This window comes from Centroberyx affinis, unplaced genomic scaffold, assembly GCF_046629955.1.
Source record: "Centroberyx affinis isolate AG114_WGS23_722 - 3 ecotype Tasmania unplaced genomic scaffold, CSIRO-AGI_Caff_v1 ptg002987l_1, whole genome shotgun sequence".
Classification (NCBI taxonomy): Eukaryota; Metazoa; Chordata; class Actinopteri; order Beryciformes; family Berycidae; genus Centroberyx; species Centroberyx affinis.
Window position 1 is genome coordinate 118,707 of NW_027281093.1, and position 23,351 is coordinate 142,057.

The following is a 23,351-nucleotide window of genomic DNA, read 5'->3' on the forward strand; positions in this document are numbered from 1 at the left end:
GCCACTCTTGCTGTTATTTCAAAATACATCACGTGTGCGCCGGCCTCGATAGGTAAGACTAGCTCGAATTAGCAGAAACAAGACTTCAGGTTTGGCTGTTTAGCCTTCAAAATAAAAACGAAAAAAAAAATATAAAAAAAATACTGTTTTAAAGTAATGACTTTGTATTTAATTGTCAAATTCAGTAAGTGAGCACCCATATTAATGTTTGATGTCATAATAATAATGAAAAGGGTTAGTGCCATTTTTAAGTATAAACGCTGTATGTATTACACTGTGCAGAATACATACAGAACAGAGACTAAAGTGGACATAAAACATTAAACCGATTTTCTACTAGCATGGGGGTGAGTAGATAATGACTGAATTTTCATTTTTGGCTGAACTATTCCTTTAACATTTGCAGAGTTGATGACAGATTGAGTGGTGGACTGTCTCACCGCTCCCTGAGAGATGTCTTGCCCTGCGCCAGCAGCCAGTCAGTCATGTCCTCAGCTGTCAGCTCAGATGGGACCTGCTTTTGTTGCTGAAGCCTCAAAAACTGCACCATCATTTTTTTCTACAAGACGATAGAAAACATCAGATGTTCTCATATACAGTATAATCATAGGAGATAATTTACCAGAATTTGTCAGGTGTTTTATTTTGTGCGGGCCTGATCTGTTCAGGCAGAGATGACCAGGGAAAATACATGTCTGGGCAATTATGATGATCAAGATCGATCAATAAGTTGCCTTTACATTTTTTATTTAATCACACAGGAATGTCTTTTTGCAAGGCAACACTTGAATAGATGTTAATCCTGTGTTTTGACTTGGTTTGTTGGTTGGTATTGGGAGTGTAGCCTACATTGCCCTAAGGTCTGATACCGCTTATTGCAGGTTTAAGCTAACATGTAAATTTTGCCAAGCTGCTATAGCCAGTCAGTCTGAGTGTGGTGCCCCCTGTAGGTGACATGATGACACTGCTGATGAAAAAGGACACATTGACAGAGGAGGAGACCCAGTTCTACGTAGCTGAGACGGTCCTGGCCATCGACTCCATCCACCAAATGGGCTTCATCCACAGAGACATCAAGCCTGACAACATCCTGCTTGACTCCAAGGTTAGGAAAGTTATGTAAACGCACGCATGCACTGAGTCTGTAAGTTGCTTAGCAACCCTCAACGCTCCCACAAAATGTTCCAAGTTTTTACCTTTTTTTTTTAGTTCTTTTTGGAGGCAAAGGATCAGCGTTGTTGTCGTGCCTCCTGTCAGTACCTTTCTGCAGGAAAGCTAATGATCCTAAAACAATCAAACAATTAAACGACTCTTCTCTATTTCAAATATACCAATGGTGTTATTCTAAGTTCAAATTCCAAAGAAAAAAGTCAATTCCCGCACACACTTATCACCTCTGCATTGATTTATTAAAAAGAGTCGACGTTTCGGTCAGAAGGACCTTTCTCAAGACATATCAATCATAAAGTGACATTAGTGCTTAAATACAGCCCATGATTGCATAACAGTCCACAGCTGTGTTGGAGGTGTGTCCATGATCCCATACAACAGCTCACTCATTCAAGATTCCCTCAACATCCACAATCGTACACATCCAAAATCCTTTTGATATTACTAACAAGCAAAACATTTTTTCCCTCTGGTTAGTGGTATATATATATATAAGACATAGCCCAAGTCTATAGTATACAAATACCCCATTACATGGGGTCCTATAACTTCAAAATCATCCATGTATAAATATGCAAAATATATATATACCAAAACACATTTTCCGGAAGACATGCCCACCCAAAAAAAGGGAAACAAGAAAACAAAAAAAACACAAAACAACAAAAGGCAAAAGAAGTCAATCTCTATGTAAAATAGTTTATACCATGGTAGAAAAAACTTTTTATATATAAAAAAACACGCATTTGACAGTAGGTTGGATTTGACAGGACATTTCACAGGAAGACCCTGAGATCCAGGTCCTCGTTCATTCCCAATGGTGTGAGAGTCTCTAATTCAGTAATCCAATATGCTTCACGTTTCAGGAAGGCTTCCTTTAAGTTGCCTCCTCGTCTGGAAATTTGAATTCTCTCAATACCAGTATACCAGTATGAGGTCGGGGGATGTTTCATATGTGCAAAATGAAGGGCAACTGGACTGTCTTTGTTTGCATTTCTAATAGCAGAACGATGTTCCGTCATTCTAGTCTTCAAATATCTGGTTGTCATGCCGATGTATATTTACCACAAGGACACTTGATGAGGTATATGAGTCATATACCTCATCAGTCAGTGGTTGTACAGGAAATTGTGCCCCGAACCCTGTACTCTTTTCCTGTTACAGGATGGAAGAAAGAAGTGCACTTAGTTGTATGTTGGCACTGTATGCATTGACCACATTTGAAATTACCTTCTGGTAACGGTGACAATAGTTGGGTGGGTTTGGTATAAAGGCAATCTGAGTGTACCAATTTGTCTTTAAGGTTTCTTCCTCTACGAAAGGTTATCCTAGGTGGTTCTTTGTAAAGTTCGCCAACTTGTGGGTCACTCATTAGGATATGCCAATGTCTTTTGATTGAATGTTTGATTTGCTGTGACCTGTTTGAGTATCCAAGGACACATACCATGGAAGATTTGGAGGGTTTATTTCCACTCTTGAATCTCCAAATACGTTATTCAGTGCTGTATTTAGTTGCTCATCAACATATCCTCTATCCTTGAATCTCGCCTTCATAATATCCACCTGTTGTTCTAAAGACTCTGGTGTGCTACAGATCCTTTGTAGTCTGTGAAATTGACTAATGGGAATGGCATCCTTGATGTACTGTGGATGGTAACTGTCTGTTCTGAGAAGATTATTGCGATCTTCGAAAGAGATCTGTAATGAGCTTGTTGTCTTGTTTGATTATACACAGGTCCAAGAAGTTTAACTTTTGAGAGTCAAACTCCAGCTTGAACTTGAGTGATGGACTTCTGTCGTTCAGCCATGTAGTGAAATCAAGGAGCTTCTGTTCACCATCTGTCCAGAGAAATGTTATATCGTCAATAAACCTTTTCCAGTAGATGATGTGTTTCCGATAAGGATTGTTGTCTTCACTCAAGATGTATTTCATTTCAAAAAGGCCAACATAGAGGTTTGCATAGTTTGGTGCTACAACTGTACCCATAGCACAACCACAGCGTTGCCAATAGAAATCATTCCCCACACTGCAGTAATTTTTTGTCAAAACAAGTTCAGTTGCTTCTACTAGGAATTTTCTGTGTGAGGCATCAAGATCAAATTTTTTTGTCCAAAAAATGGTTCAATGCTTCTAGGCCACCTACATGTGGGATGTTGCTATAGACGCTCTCTACATCCAAGGTACATAAGATGGTTGATTCAGGAATTTGTAGTGTCTTTAATGATTGTATGAGATCATTACTGTCTTTTAAGAAGGTTGGTAGTTCAAAGAGGTTCGATGTGATGGTCCACAAAAACGGATAGTGGGGCTGTGACCGAGTTGATGCCCGCCACTACTGGTCTACCAGGAGGGTGTTCCAGGGATTTGGTAGGGTGTACAGTACCGGAATGGAGGGTGATTTAACATATAAGAAGTCAAATTCTTTCTTAGATATGACGCCTCTATTTACAGCCTTTTCCAAAAATTGGTTAACCTCATTTTGGTAGGTACAATGTAGGATCACTTTTCAACTTGCGGTAGTACTTTTCATCTCTGAGTTGTCTCTCAATTTCGGTTTTGTAATCTGACACATCTTGTAGCACAACCGCCCCTCCTTTATCCGCTGGTTTTATAATGAGATTCTTGTCTGATTGCAAGTCTTTCAAAGCCTCTCTCTCCGCCTTTGTCAAGTTATCATACATTGAGTATTTCCTTTGTTTATAAATCCTTTCAATGTCCGAGTTAACAAGTCTGCAAAACGTGTCAATGGAAGGGTTTCGCCTGTTTGGTGGTACAAATGTACTTTTACCTTTAAATGGGAAAGAAGGGTCTCTGATGTTGTGGGTTGGTTCCTGTGAAATTTCATTCGTGACCCCTGACGTCGATTCTAAGTTCACTCTGGTGATTAGTTTTATCTGCAGTATATAATGTGGAAATCAAAGATATGCAATCAATTTAGCAAACGTGCCGGTGTAGGTGAGAGAGACAGAGACAGAGAGAGAGAAGTTCTGCCGGAAGGTCTGCCAGCGGGTGATTTAAATTATATGCGCTGAAGTGTTTAGCTTGATGCTAGCAAAAATACTGCTTAGACTAGAAAACGGTTACAGAAATCAATAAATATATGTAGGTAACAACAGGCTGACTTTGAAAATCCTGCATTAAACGTAGACTGTGACAGAGACGGTTATGTGAAACCCCATTCATTTTCCTTACGGAGAAATTGCTATGGAACCGGAATTCCATATTTGGGCTTGTGGGCATCTGACTTACGAGGTCTATTAGCGTTAACGTTTTCCCCGAACTCAGACCCCTTTTGATCATTTGCATATTGTGTAAGCGATTCATAAAAGGACACCACTGCACAAAAAGTTCCAACTGCTCTAGTCAGATGGTATATTTTAGAAATATACCAGTTAAGCCAATGTGGCACTTTCCGCAAACATTTCATTTTTGTCCGCACCAACTTGCTGAAATTTGTTTCCGCTGCAAGTATACCGTGGCCTTGAGAAACAAACTATGTCATTGGCTTGTGTGTGTGTTTTCAGGGTCATGTGAAGCTGTCAGACTTTGGGCTCTGCACAGGGCTAAAAAAGGCCCACAGGACGGAGTTCTACAGGAACCTCAACCACAGCATGTCCAGCGACTTCAGTGAGTGCAGCAGTATGGCCTTTCCGGTCTAAAGGAGACACTATAATACTGTTGTGGTTAAAGCAAACACAAAGCATTTACTGTTGAGCTAGAGCTTTGTACCTAGACATTGTGTACTTGACATTGCCTGCATGTGATGAGTTGATGCATATCTCTGGACATATTTCTGTAGGTTTGCTAATTCCAGCTGTAAATATGTACTGATAATGAGAACAGACATAAATGCATATACATCCCTGCACATCGTAACATTTCCTGTATGGTTCCTCCATCTGGAGGTTTTGAAAAGGTGAAGAGCTAGTTATGTATCCATCCATATCTATAAATTCTCTCCATGCTATTTATATTTGGAAATTGAATATTTGATAAGGTGACCACATCTGCACACTTTATGTCTATATGTGGTCTTCTATAGGCTTGTTAATATGAATATGCACATTTGCATCTGCACATCATATGTATATCAGCTGTAAATTCACCGGTTTTCTTCACATTCCCATATTATTTCTCATCTTATATAATGCATATATCTTGGGGAATTTTTTATGTATTTCATACTGAAAAGATTTCATATTCTTAGTATATTTTCATATTGTACATAATCATTTCTCCATATTTTCAATTTTGCACACTATCATATTGCTTTAGTTAATTTTTTTTACTTTTCATTTATACTTAATGTGTTCCAATATTGAAATTGGTGGTTGTTATGCTTACACATTCCCCATTATTTATATTCTATTTTTCTTTGCTGCATCCCCATGCAGTTGTTCCCCATGGGGATCATTGAAGTTTCATCTAATATCTATATCTAGTGACTTTTCTCACCTAGCCTCCCAGAACATGAACTCAAAGAGGAAAGCTGAGACGTGGAAGAGGAACAGGAGACAGTTGGTGAGTTGATCTGTGGAACCAAGTGGCATTAAAACAGTATGGGTTTTTGAAGGCAGATACAGATATGTTTAGATTGAAGCTGCAGATAGCTGATATTTTGTGCCGATATTCAATATCTTTTAATTTGCCTATGTTCATGACAAAAGGTATTTGGTGTTTATCCCAGAATTTTATTCATGTCAGGGTGGAAAAGCTTCAGAAACTGCATTTAGACTATGGGATACTAAAAGCCAGAGCAATTAAATTCTTCAAAAGGTCATTCATCAAAGGTTTCACAGACTGTTGGGTAAAATCCTCCCATACCTCTGGTCAGGCATCTGATGTAAAATAATAATAAAACATTAACTAGTTGTGGTCAGGGAGGAAGCTCCATCATATCAGAGGTGGACCACACTGACAGATCCAGTGTTTAACAAAAGGACAATATCTGAACCTTAGTGCCAACTACATTACCGTTTCTGTCTGGTAGTGGCCATCTTTGTGTTGTTGTGGAGAAGAATGGACATCTTGGGATGTGATAGTTTATTCTTTTTCTCTGCGTTTCGTCTAAAAGCGCAGCAATTTTTTAAAATTATGTTTCAAATGATTAACTATAAAAAAAAAATGCTTGTTAGGACTTTCATCCTTGCTGACTAATTTGGGAGAATATTGGCTCATTCATAATATAACCACAGTCTGAGTTATGGCTATATTTAATATTACCAGTATCTCTTGTGGGCTAGCAAGTTGGAAGCCAAAGAGTAGTACATTATAGCTGCCATCTGAATAAATATTTTCCAATGAAGATAATGAATTGAATAGCAATCCACTAGGGATAATAACTGAATTCATAGAATTCTACTGCACACAACATAGTCCATCAGTATTAATTAGTTTATTAAGTTATTTCCCCTTCAATCAGTCTTTTCCTTTCTTTTTCTAACATTTAGTGGTTTCTAAACTTCCTTTTCTATCCCAAGTCTGTCCAACATGTTCTCCTTTGACCCTCGTTTCAGAACAACTCTGCAAAACCAACACTCACATTCACATGCATTGCTACAATAAGAATAGAACAACTTGGTAGAAATAGTCTTGGCCATATGCAGTCAGGAAGGGAGGCCAAGACAGGGCCACATCTGGACTGCACATGGTTTTGTTAGAGCAGAAACACAGAATAGTTGAAAAGTCACTGGATGAATGACACTCTGAATGAAATCATTGGTCAAGTCAAATGTATTTATATTTAGATTAGAGATTGATGTCACACAAGTAAAACTTTATTTATATAGCGACTTTTTAAAACACAGTTTGCAAAGCACTTCACAAAGAGAGAATAAAAAGAAAGAAAAGACATGAAAGAAATAAAAGGACACATGGTAACAAAACAACTTTAAGAAGAGACAAACCCTTAAAAGGTCCCATATTGTGTAAAGCAGGATTTCCCTTGCCTCTTTGATTATAAAGGAGTTGGATGTGCTGAATTGGAGGATTTTGGTTCAAGGTTAAAGATGGCTGTCGCCACGGCGTGCCAGTCAAAACACGGACATCAGGGTTATCTCTGGCCAGTTTATTCCCAGGATGGACAGGAGTGTGGTCTAAACAGATAAACAACAAACATTATCATCACATAGGTAATCTATCAAGCTATATAAACTATTACCTAAAGGTGGACTGTAGTGTATTTGCTCTAACAATAATAAATTCTCTGTATCCAGACCTACAGCAAAGTGGTTATAATTATACTATATTGCAAGAACCAAAATAATTAAGGAATGGTATCTATTTCACAATTACAATAACAAGATAAATAAATAATGTACTCAAACAGCATCACTGCCTCTCTCTCCATTATGTGACCAGTTACTAAAGGGATTGTGATATTCTATCAGAAGTTATGCTAAAGGTAACACAGTTACATATCAACAAAGCAGCTAAGGGTATAAGCCAATGCTACGGGTTTAGCTAGTTTCCATGCAGCAACGATGACACATTACAACATACTGTTCTTAAAAGGCTAATTGGTTACTCACCCTTTGTCACACACACACATTCTTAGGCCCTGTCCACACGTATACGGATATTTTTGAAAACATAGTATTTTCTCTGCATTTTGGCCTCCCATCCACATGAAAACAGCGTTTTAGGTCACTGAAAACGGCGCTTTTGGAAAACGCCTCCCAGGGTGGAGATTTTTCAAAACTCTGTTGTCGTGTATTCGTGTGGACAGGTGAAACTGAGCTTTTTTAAAACGCTGACATCATAACCTCAACTTTCGCATGACAATTGCGGTTTTATTTGTATTGTGCATGTGTCAGGAACCTACGAGCAGGGCCGTCGCAGGGGGGTGCGAGGCCCTGCTCATTGACATGCATGCGCATGAATCACTGTCACGCGCACATAGCTATTGTAGTTCTACTGCACGTGTAATTTTGGTGCAATTCATTTTTAACAAGTAGAATAATACAGCATCATCATGCACATAGTCTCAGCTATGACTTTTTGCTATTATAGTCTTTCAAAGGAAAAAAAGTCAACTGTAAAACTATTGGCTTTACATCATCAAGTCAGCTCAGGGGTCACTTTATTTTGGCATGTTGAAGTATGACAGTATGTTACAATTCAATATTTCAGGTCTATAGCCTACATTTCATTCAGATTTTAGATCATTTTTCAGACCGGCCATTAGTACACGTAGCCTACGGTCACAGTCACATGCATATAGCTAGCTATTCTAGATCTACTGCAGGCTGTACAATACGGTAATATATAGGCAATACATTTTGAACAAGTAGGCTAGAATAATACAGCATCATGTGTACATTGTCTAAGCTCATCACTTGTTGCTATAGTCTTTCAAAGGGAAAAAATCAACAGTAAAAACTAGCCTATTGGCTTTACACCCACTGATGACAGTCATCTCATCTGTCACTATTTTGACATGACATTTCTATGGAAAAATTACAGGTTAACAAAAGCTGGAATGTTTCAATTTGATATTTCAGGTCTATACATTTCATTACGATGTAGGGTTATTTTTTCATACTGGTCAGGTCATACACGGCCTAGCCTACTGTAGTGTGCACTGTACTGTAACTCAAACAAATGAGATCGACTCACCATACACATAAATGGATTAAGTGAAAGTCACTTTCCTTGCCTTCTTGGTCGCAAACTCAGCAATAAAATCCTTGTAATCCATCTTGGATGCAACATCCTTTTCAATTGATAGAAGGGCGAGCCCACATAGTCTGTCCTGCGACATGGAGTTGCGCAAATTAATTAGTTTCAACTTTGAAAAGCTTTGCTCGCCTGATGCCACCGCTACTTGGATAGTCAATAGGATCCTGAGCGCAATCTCACAGGTGGGGAAGGTCTTTGCAGGTCAGTCTCCTCCATTTCACATAATTTGGTCAGATCAAAAAGAAATCCAAAAATGTTGCCAAACTCCTGCATTTGTTTAAAACGGGTACGGAGAGCAGTGAGAGCCTGGTCCATTATCACGATAAAGTAGTCCGTTATATATGCTTGCTCTGGGTCTGGGGTATATTCATTTTGATTTTCATCCAGTCTGCGTTTCACTCGTCATGTTGCTTTGATTACAGGTTCAATGTCCATATATATATCTCATTATCTTAAGGGTTTGCTGGCAGCTTTATGAGACTGGCTACTGCTCGGTGGTAGACCTTATCCCTGACTTGAACATCTGCAGATCGTGTGTGGCCATCAGAACAGAGGTGGACCTCCTTCACCTTGCAGACCGGCCAAAGAACCCGAGGGAGATGGTGGTCGACAATCATGACCACAGTGCCAAGTGCAAGGTCTCCTGTACCTGTTTGCCACTTCTGCCGGGACTGCAGGGTTGGTAGGTACCTCTTGATGAAATGGCCCCAGAACTGATCAGCAAGCACCTGACTATTCCTCCACCTCCGTCGGCTTAATCTCTTGGATTCTGGGTAGACGACCTGAGGTAACAACGCATCAGGCTGCCCCATCAGGAGCTAGTTTGGGGTGACTGGGTCCGGATCCGCGATATCCGACGAAACATAGCCCAGGGCTTACTGTTCATAATCCCCTCCACTTCGGTCAGTACGGTTCTGAGAACCTCTTCAGTGAGGGTTTGACCACCAATCTTAGCCTGCAGAGCAGCTTTAATAGAACACACCTCACGCTCTCCCATACTCCACCAAAGTGCGGTGCGTTCGGGAGGTTATAGCAGAACCTTATCTTCTGCTTGGCAAGCTCAGTCTGCAGAGTAGGGATCATGGCTGTGAAGGTCTCCTGAAGCTCCCACAGATGTTTGTCCCCTGGTCGGATAGGATCTCGTAAGGAGTGCTGCGGCGTGCGACAAAGCGTCTGAGACTCATCAGGAATGAATCACTATCCATTGAGCAGAGGAGGTCAGTGTGCATACAGCGTGTAGTCATGCACTTAAATACCACCCCCCACTTCTTCTCAGTGCTCCGTCCCCGTTTCACTGAATAGGGGCCAAAACAGTCTATCCCCGTGGAGTAGAAAGCAGGCTTCAGGAGACGCAGCTGGGCTGGGGGAAGATCGGCATCTTAGGCACCTTCGGTTTGGCCCTCCACTTCTGGAACTCTGGGCAGGGTGCTGGTGGCGACGGACTGCTTCTCGGCCGCTGAGAATCCAGAACCGTCGTTGGAGCTCTGCAAAGACACGTTCAGGTCCTGGGTGGCATAGCTTGCTGTCATACTGCTGCACTAGGAGTCAAGTCACTAGATGTTTGGGGTCAAGTACTATCGGGTGCACCGAATCTGTGCTGAGGCCTTCTGCATGCCATAATTGACCCCCAACATGAATTAACCCTGTGTGGGTGTCAAACTCTGGGAACAGCATGACGAGGCGACTACCAGAGGAGATGAACTTGCCGGAATTTAGGGCATCGTACTCCTGTGGGAAACTCTCCCTTTGTGCTCTTTGCAGAATAGTGTCTTCAGCTCACTGGTAATCAGCTGCACTGAGCTGGGTAGTCACCCCATTTAGGGACCTGCAAGTAGCCTCCACCAGATACTTGAAGGTGGAGTACTGGCTGATATCCATGGTGTAGGGGCCAACGGTAGTAAACCCACAGAACCTAGACTTCCGTAGTTCTGCTGGGTCCTCTAGGGTCACTGCTGTAGGGGTTACCTGCCATAACTCAGGGCTCTGGTAAAGGAACTCTGCCCCTTGACTCCATCTATTAGGCTGAGCCAGCTTCAATAGGATCTTCCCCCGAGTTATGTCATCCACCGGGTTGCTAGACGATTCAGTACATCTCCAGCAGTGGCCATGGGTGAGCTCATGGATTTCAGCAATCCGAGTTCCTACACTTTGTATCTGCAGGACTCGTACTGCAGCCATGTGAGGACAGTGGTGGAGTCTGTCCATAACACTGTGTTCTTGATCTCCACAGTGAGTAGAAAGGCTACCTGAACTTGCCCTTGCTCATCCTTGGTGCGGAGGTATGCCACGGACCCATAGGCCACCTCCGAGGCATAGCAAAAGATGTGCAGGTGTCTGCTCACTTTGGCTCCATCCAGGTCAGATGTCACATAGCATCGAGGTAAGTGGAGTTGAGGTAAGTGTTGGAGCTTGCCTTCCCATGTCTTCCATGCTTGTTGGAGCTCAGAGGGTAGTAGGCGGTCATCCCACTCTCTCTCCTTAGCTCCGAGGCATTGCACAAGCACCTTAGCCCTGGAGGTAAATGGGAGTATGTATCTGAGAGGATCATACTGGCTTGCGAGTACACAGTAAATATTATGCATAGTTACTTCTGCATAAGGAGATGGGCGGTGTTTGTAGTGCAGGTTATCTGGAGCGCAATGCCAAGTTAGCCAAGTGCATGCTCTTGAGGATCGGCTTGAGACTCGGATATCCACAGCTCTGTACTTTTGGATTTCGCCTCCTTTGGCAGATGGCTGACCACGGAAGCATCATTGCTCGCTCACTGCCTAATTTCGAAGCCACCGGATGCCAACAACTCTCTTAACTGGTCCACCAGGGTCCGTGCCTCCTCTGGTGTAGTGGTGCTTAGCAGGCAATTGTCGACATAGAAGTTCCTTTCCGCTGCATGTCGAGCTCCATCCCCTGGCTTGCTGTGGCTGAACACATGCCTCTGGAGGGCAAATGTGGCACAACAGGTCGGTAATATTAATGAGCCTTAAAAGCACAGCAACAGAAACAGCCTGAACGTGTAAAAATGGATTGAGTGTTTTTGGTACATGACACCACACAAACAGCTTTTAATCGACCTCAAGACATAAAATAAAACACTGGAAAGTGTAGAATATGGGACCTTTAAATGCTATCTTAAAATAACACAATCATACACATATATGATGCAGAACACATGCAACATCAAACATTTACTAACCACATTATGATAAAGAGGCCAAACCAAATCAAGAAAAAAGAAAAGAGTCAATAGACTCAGCTGATCTAATCGGTTGGGCGAGACGATTCCAGAGAGTTAGGGCCAAAACTGCAAAGGCACGATCTCCTGTAAGACACAGTCTCCGTTTATAGAAGACAGCTTACAAGAAGCTGTAAAACTAGGGGTTGCTATTTTCTAGGAAGAATTCACTCAGTGGCTAGTTTATTAGGCCATGTTGTGTTTGTTCTGAGACTCTGCATACCACTCTTGTATTATACTGTTCTTTAGCTGTTTTGTGACCAATTCTTAACTTTGTCCCTCAGCCTCCCTCATCAATGGGCTGTTTATGTCCACAGGACTGCTGCTTACTGGTTGTTGTTTGTTACACCATTCTCAGTAAACCCAATACATTGATATTAATTTTACATGTGGCCAATTTAATCCAAAAGAGTTGCAAAAAAAATAGCGTTTCCCCTATAGTTTTATTCTTGTCAGGGTGGAAGAGCCTCTGAAACAGCATTTAGACCATGGGACACTAAAACTCTCCACTGACGATGACGATGATATTGGTGATGATGATGATGATGATGAAATGTCTCATTAGAATCAGTTCAGTTTAAGGGCTTGGCTTCCCATAGACAACTAGTATTGATTAATTCCACACTATTCTACAAATATTTGCTGCTTGGGTATTTGCCTTTCATAATGTTACATCATGAGTTGACATCACTAACTAACAAGAAAAGTTGTAGAGGACCGGTAAGCTTTGAATGCCTGGAATCAACTTCTGATACATTTTGAACTCTTGTTCATGAGACACAATCAGTAGGGAAAAAAGGAAGCACAGAAATCGGATTGCAGGAAATGAATGTACTTTAGATGAGTTGTGATCGTGTTGCTTGCAGTGTAAATGCACAGTTGGTGTATAAGAATAAAGCATAGTAATGTTGAGGATATACCATTGCTGAAGCTTAGTGGAGCCTATGGGGTTGTATTATGTGTAACTCTTCTTCTTCCTCTAAGGCCTTCTCCACAGTGGGAACTCCTGACTACATCGCCCCAGAAGTCTTCATGCAGACGGGATATAACAAACTCTGTGATTGGTGGAGCCTGGGGGTCATTATGTACGAGATGTTGATTGGTATGCCTTCCCTACAATATGCAACAACTGTCACTTATCACCAACATACTTCTTCATGTTTTACAAGTGATGATCACAAAGTTGATAATGAACTCCAAGGCTACTAATCGGATAATTTTTTTGTGGTAACGAGCAACTTAACACGTTGCAAGTTTTTCAATTTATGTAATCATTAGTTACTTTCTCAAACTTACATTTTGCTACTTTTATTTATTTATTTTATTTATTTTTTATAAATGAAAGCTACCTTGATGTTTTCTTTAGATAACAGCAGATTGTTACTTAGTGATGATTTCTATACAATAACAGTGATGACATCAGCAGAAGATGCATTTTAAAGGCATGATTTTAAGTGGGTAACGTGAAAGTACACTAACTTAGTAAAGTAACTAGTTATTATTAAAGTAACTAGTTATTATTTAGGACAAGTAACAAAGTAAAGTAAATAGTTAGTTTCAAAAGTAACTTTCCCCAACACTGCAAATAAGTCATATTTTTTTGCAATGTGACACTCTTTGGTGTCATATTTGTTGAAAGTGCAACGTAGGCAGAGTTTTTGATTACTGAATGTGTTTGTCTCTTGATTCTTTGGTTGTGTGTCCGCTGATGTTTTCCAAGGTTACCCTCCATTCTGTTCCGAGACACCTCAGGAGACTTATAAGAAGGTGATGAACTGGAAGGAGACACTGGTGTTTCCCCCAGAGGTTCCCATATCTGAGAGAGCAAAACACCTCATCCTAAGGTCTGGAAACAACTCAACCACACATGCAATTACACAACTGAAAATATTAAAGCTTTGTTCAGACAGGCAGATCAAAGCGGATTTTTTTCTCGCATAACCAACATCAGTCTGATTTGTTTTTTCTACACTACCAGATTTAGCTTGTGTGTGTCTGTAGGGTAAAGGTGTAAAACTCCTACTCAAAGGATACTGGGAAGTGTTAAGCAGAGGAAAGAAGGCAACAACAGTCCAAATGTTCGGTTAGAAGCTCTGGGTTTTTGCTTTACTGTCATTCCAAAACTATGTATGCTGTACACAGGCTAGAGTTAGCCAAAAACACAAAAAAAAGGTGACAGCGAACAAAGAATTTATAGACTGTATTTCCCCCAGCCCAGAGCCACTCACACCCCTGAAGAAATCAAAGCACTGCTTAAATACCAGCTGGTCAGTACCATTACCCCTTAGCAGCAGGGGTGCTGCCAAAAGTATAAATGGCTATACCATTTTGACATTCAAGCCAGTCATTTAGTCCTTACATTTATACAAGGTGATACTAGCAATAAACAATCTATAGAACTGCAGGGCTGTCCGGAAAAGAAAACAAATATACACAAATCCAAAACCCATTACTTTCCCCCCCCTCTCATCAACACACTTGGCAGAGTCCAATTGAAAACACTGGTGTGTAGTTAGGCAGTGTTCACGTGCCTGCGTGCGTGATTGTGCGGTCCCTCACCAGGAAGTGGACCTCGGCGAAAACAATGATTAATGGTGGAAAATAAAACAAACTTGTACAAAGGAAATACAGTAACAGAGAATAAAGCATCTGCATTAATCAACTAAACTGGATCCTAGTTTAGCAGATGTATACTTAACTTAAGAAATCACTAGAATATAACCAAGGATGAACTGTGAGTGTAGGGGGCTGTTCACCCGATTACTGAGAGAGTGCATGTAGCTCCCTCACAGTGTCTATGTGCTGTTACTTAGGTTTTGCTGTGAGGCTGACCACAGGACTGGGGCATCAGGAGTGGAGGAGATCAAGAGCAATCTGTTCTTCGAAGGAGTGGATTATGACCACATCCGGTAAAATCTATGTTCAGCGGTTCTAGCAGTGTGCTATTCTGGTAGAGAGTACAGTGTTTTTGGCCTGTACTCGGGGTATTCAAAGAAATGACCCAGTTTCCTTCTGTGGAAACTGGGTCATTGTAACAGTAATAGGATACAGGAAAGTAAAATATACAATATAAATAAGATGTAGCAAAAGGGGACACCTGACAGTTCCACGTGTCAAACATTTTAACATATTGCCTGTCAACATGGAAAGATTAAGAACATTAAGTGGAAATGTATGAATGAAAAGCATGAAAACAACAATTACAGCATTATAAGGGTGTGTTCAAAATAACAGCAGCAAAACATACAAAGAAAAACATGAATGACAATATGTACAATATGAAAATACAACAAAAAGAAAATGAAATATGCGCATTTATTAAAAATATTGAGATATATGAAATGTATACAAATATATCAGAAAATCGTAATATGAAGAAAACAAATACTAAACTGAAGTTCTGACTGATGTTTTTATTGGGTTTTTTTATGTTTTTTCCCCCATGAAGAGAGAGACCTGCAGCAATCCCCATAGAGATCAAAAGCATCGATGATACATCCAACTTCGATGAATTCCCCGAGTCAGACATCCTCGAACCAACTGGTGAGACAGAAACGAGTAACCCGGTCTCTCTTTTTTCCCTCTCTCCGTCTCTCTTATCCTTCATTCTTTCTTCTACCGTCCTCCCCAGCTTCCGCAGCAGCCAGCAACCACCCCGAGGCCGACTACAAGAACAAGGACTGGGTCTTCGTCAACTACACATACAAGCGCTTCGAGGGCCTTACAGCCAGAGGAGCGATTCCTTCCTATATGAAGGAAGGCAAGAGATGAACTCTGACCACTTACCCTCCCTCACACTGTTTCCATTTCCTTTTGCACCAAAACAAATGTTCAAGAGCCAAATATTCTCGAGTGTTAAGCATTCTGCCGTTTTTCAGGGTGTGTATTTATTCTCTGTCGATGAAACTCACTCCGAATGTGCAAAAAGTTTGGTATATATGGTATATGCCCACTTTTGCTCAGTGGAAATAATGTATGCACTCTGAATGCGTCCTCTCATCAGTTATCTTTGATGCCTCTACTCACTGCTATAATGTGTTGTACTTTAAAGAATGGAGAATTTTTTTCGGAGAGTCTGATTAAAATGACAAAAGCGTGACAAGGACTAAAAGAAATTTGGCCAGCTTTATATGAGGACACTTGGTGGCTTCTTAATCTCAACCTTCAAACGTTCAGTCATTGAGGTCAACTGAAATGTTAAAAAAAAAAAAATCTGAAAAGACTACGCTAACAATAATCACTACTAGGGTTAGACCGATATTGTATCCATAAACATATCCACAGATAATGATTATGTTTTGGTAAAACTTTATTTGGATGGTCCAATATCAGATGTGTGACTAGAGAAATCATTCCAGTGTGGTGCCTCACCCTGCCTTAAAGGAATGAAAATGAAAATTCAGTCATTAGCTACTGACCCCATGTCAGTCGAAGCTCCATTGAAGTTTGTACGAAAACCAAACACAGAGTGAGTTAGGCCCCATTGTTGTATCTCAGCCTTTAAATTACCAGGACCTTCTATTTACAGCTCCAAAAATGCAGAAATTGTCCATCAAACCACCTAAAAGACTTTCATTAGTGTGGCTTTCAATGGAGAGTTTGTGTGGAGAGAATACTGAATACTTGAATTTTTTACATGAAAAGGGTTCATTTTAAAGATATGGAATATCAGCAGCTTCAATCCAAAAATATATATTGGCCTTCAAAAAACGATATTGGTCAAACCCTAATCACAACAATGCACAAGCGCCTCGCACCTTAAAAATAAAAATCACCCTTCTCTTCTGTTCAATGGGCTGTAGGTATAGAAATTACTCTACTTTCAATTTATTGAAACTGTCCAATCTTTTAGTCCGATCAGTCATTAAGACGTCTTTTTCTTCAAACCTTTTTAATTCCAATCTCATTGCTGATGGATCGCTGATCTGGTTCGATATGTTATAGTTAAGGTGTCTGTGATGTGTGTATTAATACATTGCTGCTTATTTATTGCTGTGCCTTATCCAAAGAACTATAGGAACTGTATTTTATGACATTTAATCAGTATGCTGGACAGAAAACTCTTCCCTTTTCTCTCACAGCTTTGGTGCTTGAGAAATGTTGCATCATGTGTTTTTACAGTATTATTTTTCTTTTGTTTTCTTTATAGTATCCTCTGTCTTAAAGAACCACTGTTTTTTCAGATTCACGTGAATCTTTGTATACATTTTGTCAGTTCATTTCAGTTAATTTTACATTTTCTAATCTAGAAATTCAGGGTGATGGCACTTCTTGCACTTGTTGAGATCTTTAGATGCGACATACATGGAGTATATATTGATCTCTTTATTACAAGTATTTCCCTTTTTGTACGACTCAACTGTTCAGCATAAAATCCAGCTAATAAGGTCAAAGACCATTTTCTACCTTGAGATGCACATCAGTTGTAAGTCAAAATCTGTAGTGATGTTTGGTTGAATGATAGATGACTGAATGACGTTGGACCTTGTGATCCAGATATTACCTTGTCTTGTACTTTTCTGGTCTGTTTTTTCTTTTTTTTTTCTACTTTACATTCTGTGCTTTCATTTTGGATGGAAGTAATTTAGAGTTTGCATGTGTAGGTTTTCCCATTGTTGCTTCCCCATACTTTATTGTCTTGCTGGATAACTGTGGTATGTATGTTACATTTATATTTGTGCATTTGCTTAATATTGAAAACTAAGGTACAAATGAGATATAGACATTACTATGGTTTAAATATGTCTTTTTTCACAACAACTACAACCTTTATCAGTGCTGTTTTCAACTGTTATATTGTATGTGTGGGTTTTGAATGCCATGGATTTCAGTGCATCCACCTCTGTCAGCAATAAGATGGCATATATCAGAAGAACTTTAAATTAAGAACATGCAATAAAGCTTTTATACTGTTTGTATGTATGTCCTCTGTTGCCATTATGAACCAGTACAGGCATATTGACCAGCCCCTTTGAGCCTGTCTGAGGTTATAATCCATTTATCCAAAAGAGGGCATCAAAACCACTAGTCTGGAGCCTTTGACCCTGAGCAGGGTAATTAAAAAAGGCCAGTGTGGAGCAATGTCTGCTTTTATTCATTCTTAATCACTGCTACAGGAAAAAGCTGAAAAGATGTATGTGTGCCCTTTAAATAGGTCGACAATACACAGTGGGGAATGTTATTGTCATTTTGCCCATGTGGAGCTTAATATTCATTTATTCATTCAGTGGTCCTCATTCATCAAAGGAGTGTACACTGTAATCTATTGGCTAATCTATTGGCTAATATTCATTCTCTCGCTGATATTTATCAATTTCTGAGAGCGTGTACTGAAGGTGAACACAACTGAGTTTGCACATGGAAAATGATAATGACAGATGTGACTAATTTCTCTGTTTAGTGATGAAACAAATGCTATACTCTACAGTAATGTAATTGTTACATGTCGATTGTCAAATTGAATGATAAGTAATTGGGGAGTTGTGAATGGAGTTGTGTAATTGATGACAAGGCCTAGAAATAATGGTCGAGTGGCTTTCAAGCTGTAAGGAATTTTGCTTTTTGACTGATGCAACTCTTTAGAGACAAAATTAAAAAGAGGGACAATCCTGTCTCTGTGCAGGTGCTTCTCCACTCCACTCTTTTTAGCATCTGGCAGCTTCCAGTGGGAGATTGGGGATAGATCTCTAATATCGCAGTCTTCCCTAAACTGAACCGTGCCAGATGTTTTACAGTTAGGTCAGATCCCTTACTTGGCAGCTCAATAAATAAAATCAATTTTATTGATAAATTACTGTCCACAGGAATCTGGCTCATACGTGTTGCAATTATGGAATACTTAATCTCTTACCACTAATCAGTAGTCTCTTACCTTGGTTTTGTATCACCAAGCCCCATGATACAGTGGTGCTCCAAAATTGATAACGATTATTTACACAGACTAATTATTTATTGTTATTTTAATGTGGAAAAAGGCTGCATAATTCAGTTTTAAGTAGTGTGGTAGTCCACCCAAGTTCAAGAGGAAAGACATTTTGGGAAAAATTTTATTTTATTTGTTCAACACTATACAGTTTATGATGCATTCAGATGGACTGTGGTCACAATGAAGAATATCTAAAACTGTGAATTTACATTGAGTAGTTCAGATTTAGAAGGGAAAGGATGTTATGCAGTGACAAAATATGTCTTTAAAAAGAGTTGACAGTCCCCAAATCTTTAGCATTTTGTAATAATTTAACCACAAAGTAGAGGGGAAGATAGAGTATGGGAGACACTGAAGATCTCTGGTGGAAATAGGCATTCATTTGTCATTTCTCTGCCAAAATATCACACCTACAAACTAAATTGGTTCACATTCTCTCCATGAAATATATCAGTTATATCTTGTTCAGGGCTAAAATAAACTTTATTTTTGAATCAAAGTGTCTCTGTCAAGTACAGCTCTGACGTGGTAAGTTTAAATATTTATCAAAGCCATTTTGTCTGAAAGGATTGTGCAGTTTCCTCACGTGAGTTTGTTGGTTTCTACTCAGCAATAATTGGATTTGAGTCCACTGATCTAGTGTTGGCCTATTGGCTTGCTGCTTTCGTTAAATCCCTCTTTGTGTGGCTTGGGCTCTCCGAGTCTGCACCAGTTTGGCACTTTATCGTTTGGTTGAGGTGTCTCTCCCTGTGTTGAAGCCAAATGTTTTTCTCTAGCTGGTAAGTACGCTTTTATACTGGCTTTGTACTAAGTATCCTAACATTTTGTGTTCTGTTAACATTGTACAGTAAGTTTTCTTCTTCAAATGGGAAACATGCTATGGCTACATCTTGAAGTAAACAAGCTGGTACTTGTTCACTTGAGCATAGCCTACTGTTTAGTGTCTTTATTCAACCTGGGCAAAAATGGCAACTCAATTTGTACAGTATAGTGGTTTGATGAGCAGTGTTTCATGAACAGGGTCATCTTTCATCCTTTAAAGTGTATGACTATAGGTTTAGGTTTATATATTGCCTGTTCCAGAGAAAGGATCAAAGGCTTCTCTGTGTCACATGCACCTGTTAAGCACATGTCCAGTAAGCTACTGGGGTGGGAGATTTACACTGCTGAAATGACACTGACACATTCTACTGCTCACAAGTCATATTGTTCTACTCTTGTATAACTGTAACTATAATGTAGGCTTTAAAAAGCCTTTATTGCATGGCTACTCCAAAATACCATTTTAGAAATATTAAAGGGGCATGTTTCAATATATTCATTTGAACCAGCCATGCAATGAAGGCTTTCCAAAATGTTTTTGCTTGAGGTTTTTGTCTTGGAACTCCACACACAGGACTCAGTCTTCTGAGGAAACATCAGCTCACCTGTCATGACAATGAAGTGCAGAGCTGCAGCTATAGTGAATCTGTAAATCATACATCTATGCTGTAAATGTAGTGAGATAGCCAGACAACTAGCCAAGGCAGCCCTCTCAGCAAGCATTATTCCATACAATAGCGCGGCTTCACGGATGGGTATCATCTTTTTATTTTTTTTTTGGACCCACGCAAACGAGAGGAGGATGTGACGTTCGGTTGTTTGAGCGGGACAGAGCGATCGGATCTCAATCGGATCTCAATGTGGACACTGGAGACACATATTAATACCAGGTGTAAATGTAATCAGGTTAAATCATATCTAGATACAATCTGGATACGAGACGCATTTTAATGCAAGGTGTAAAGGGGGCCTCTGATTGCTTGATGAAAGATGATTCAAAGAAGATTCAAATCTGCCTAGTCCAGCCTATGCAAGCATGTGTCAGCTCAACCTGTGCACGCATCTACATATAACAATAAACAAAACAGTGAATGTTACAAATATGGATCATATTTGTATATGTTCACTAATTGATATGGAAATATGATAAACTAGAAAAGGTTACATTTTCTGAAGAAAATGTGTGTGCTTGCTTCAGCAAGACAAGGCTGAAGACAGTTGAATTCATTACAAAGAGTTTAAATGTCTGTAAATTTTTGAGTATTTTGATCTGGTGTGCTGAATTTATAGTTGTAGTAGTAGCAGTAGAAAGAGTAAAAGAGTGAAGACCAGTGCAAGTCTATAAAACAGTTAGAGTGTAGTAGACAGACTGCTGACACTGTAGCTGCAGTAGTAGTAGTAGTAGTAGCAGTACTACAGTACTAGAAGTTTCACTGTTTGAAGTAATTAAAATAGTAGCAGTTGTATTAGTGTGTGTGTGTGTGTGTGTGTGTGTGTGTGTGTGTGTGTGTGGTGTACGTCTATACATGTGTGTGATGTGTGGACATGCGTGTGAGTGTGTGTGTGTGTGTGTGTGTGTGTGTGTATTAGTAACAGTAGAAGTAGCAATAGTAGTAGTAGTAGTAGTAGTAGTATTTGGCAGTAGTAGTGGTAGTAGCAGCAGCAGCAGTAGTAGTAATACAACAGTAATACTAGTAGTAGTTTCAGAGTTTGAAGTAGTTGAATTAGTAGTTTAAAATTGTAGCAGTATTAGTAACAGTAGAAGTAGCAATAGTAGTAGTAGTAGTTGCAGTAGTGGTAGTAGCAGTAGTAGTAGTATTAGAAGTAGTAGTAGTAGTAGAAGTATTAGAAGTAGTAGTGGTAGTAGCAGTATTAAAAGTTTTAGTAGTAGCAGTAGTAGTAGTAGCGATGTGTGTGAATGTGTCTGTTTATGCACGTGTGTGTGTGTGTGTGTGTGTGTGTGTGTGTGTGTGTGTGTGTGTGTGTGTCCACGTGTGTATGTAAAGAGGAGAAGTGCAGAGAGCTGCATTAAGAGAGCAGCAGTGGTGCAAGTGGAGCTCAAATGCTCATAATTCAAAAACTACAAATTCCATCACTTAGATATTTACATTGTGAGAGAGACCAGGACTGGCTGAACATTTTAACGTGTGATATATGCATGTAGTGTTAACAATGTGGAAATTGTGACAGTTTAAATATGTGTAAACAGAAAAAATCTGTTCATAAGAGCCAAAAACAGTATAGCACTAGTGTTGAACAAACCATCATAGCTCAAAACCTACAAATCCCACTTAGGTATTTACATTGTGAGTGACAGGATAAGTAGATGAACATTTTGAGGTGTAATATTTGTATTTAGTGTAAAAATTGTGGAAATTATTATAGTGGAAATAATGTATGTGCAAAAAAAAAAAAGCTGTTGAAAAAAGGCAAAATTACTGTAAAGCAGTATAGTGTTGAACAAACATTCCTAACTCAAAAACTACAAATGCTATCACTTAGATATTTACGCATAAGTTAAAGCAACAACAGCTGAACAGTTTGATGTGTAATATGTGAATGAACTGTTCAAATTTGTGAAAAGTAAAAAGTGAAAAAGTTGAATTGGAGCTCTAGTGTTGAACAAACGTGTCTAACTCAAAAACTACAGGACTGCAGCAGGACTGCCTGAACATTTTAATGTGTAATATATGCATGTAGTCTCAAAGTTGTGGAAGTTGTGACAGTTTAAAAATGTGTAAACAAAAAAGATCTGTTCATAAGAGCCAAAAACAGTATAGCACTAGTGTTGAACAAACCATCATAGCTCAAAAACTACAAATCCCATCACTTAGGTATTTGCAGTCTGAGTGACAGGAGAAGTAGATGAACATTTTGAGGTGTAATATGTCTATATAGTCTTAAAACTGTGGGAACTACTACAGTTTAAATACTGCATGTGCAAAAAGAAACAGCTGTTGAAATTAGGCAAAATTACTGTAAAGCACTAGTGTTGAACAAACGTTCCTAACTCAAAAACTACAAATGCTATTCACTTAGATATTAACGCATAAGTTAGAGCAGGAACAGCTGAACAGTTTGATGGGGGTCTTAGGACTTGCCTTGAGACATACACTTTAACAGATGAAACATGTCATGAGACACTAATAGTGTTCTCAATTAATAGTTAATGGTTGGGTATGCACTATGCTATGTTGTAGTGACAGATCTTGGAATTTAACTTTTCCAGTTGTGATGATGCCAGTTGTCATGTTGCCAAAATCAATCTTTGGATGTCTGATTACATTGTCACAACATTGTGGCAACGTAATATGTATAACTGTGTATTCACCCAGACAATTTTTAGTTGGACATCGTTAGCCAGTGGGTAGCGCTGTGAGTTGAGTCTCGTCTTCAGATTGTGTCAAGATATGCTTTAGCTGGATTACAATTACACCTGACAGTATAATGCATCTCCTTTGAATTTGCATTTACACTTTGTTGTTAATGTGTCCAAATGTCTCTGATATTGGTTGGTTTGGGTG

The 23,351-nt window shown here is 39.5% G+C and overlaps 1 protein-coding gene across 2 annotated transcripts in view; it reads left to right on the forward strand.

The window, feature by feature from the left end:
- The window catches only part of stk38b (serine/threonine kinase 38b), a 37,950-nt gene extending 19,808 nt beyond the window's left edge, over positions 1–18,142 (forward strand). Inside the window, exons 7-14 of one of the 2 annotated variants that reach the window (XM_071537169.1) lie at positions 951–1,105; positions 4,696–4,798; positions 5,631–5,692; positions 13,065–13,182; positions 13,801–13,924; positions 14,894–14,989; positions 15,529–15,623; positions 15,712–18,142. In XM_071537169.1, the coding sequence (XP_071393270.1) occupies positions 951–1,105; positions 4,696–4,798; positions 5,631–5,692; positions 13,065–13,182; positions 13,801–13,924; positions 14,894–14,989; positions 15,529–15,623; positions 15,712–15,851 (893 nt within the window). In that variant the 3' untranslated portion in view covers positions 15,852–18,142. The remainder of the gene's footprint in view (positions 1–950; positions 1,106–4,695; positions 4,799–5,630; positions 5,693–13,064; positions 13,183–13,800; positions 13,925–14,893; positions 14,990–15,528; positions 15,624–15,711) is intronic. The other variant, XM_071537170.1, reaches the window with a different exon arrangement.
- The last annotated feature ends 5,209 nt before the right edge of the window (positions 18,143–23,351 follow it).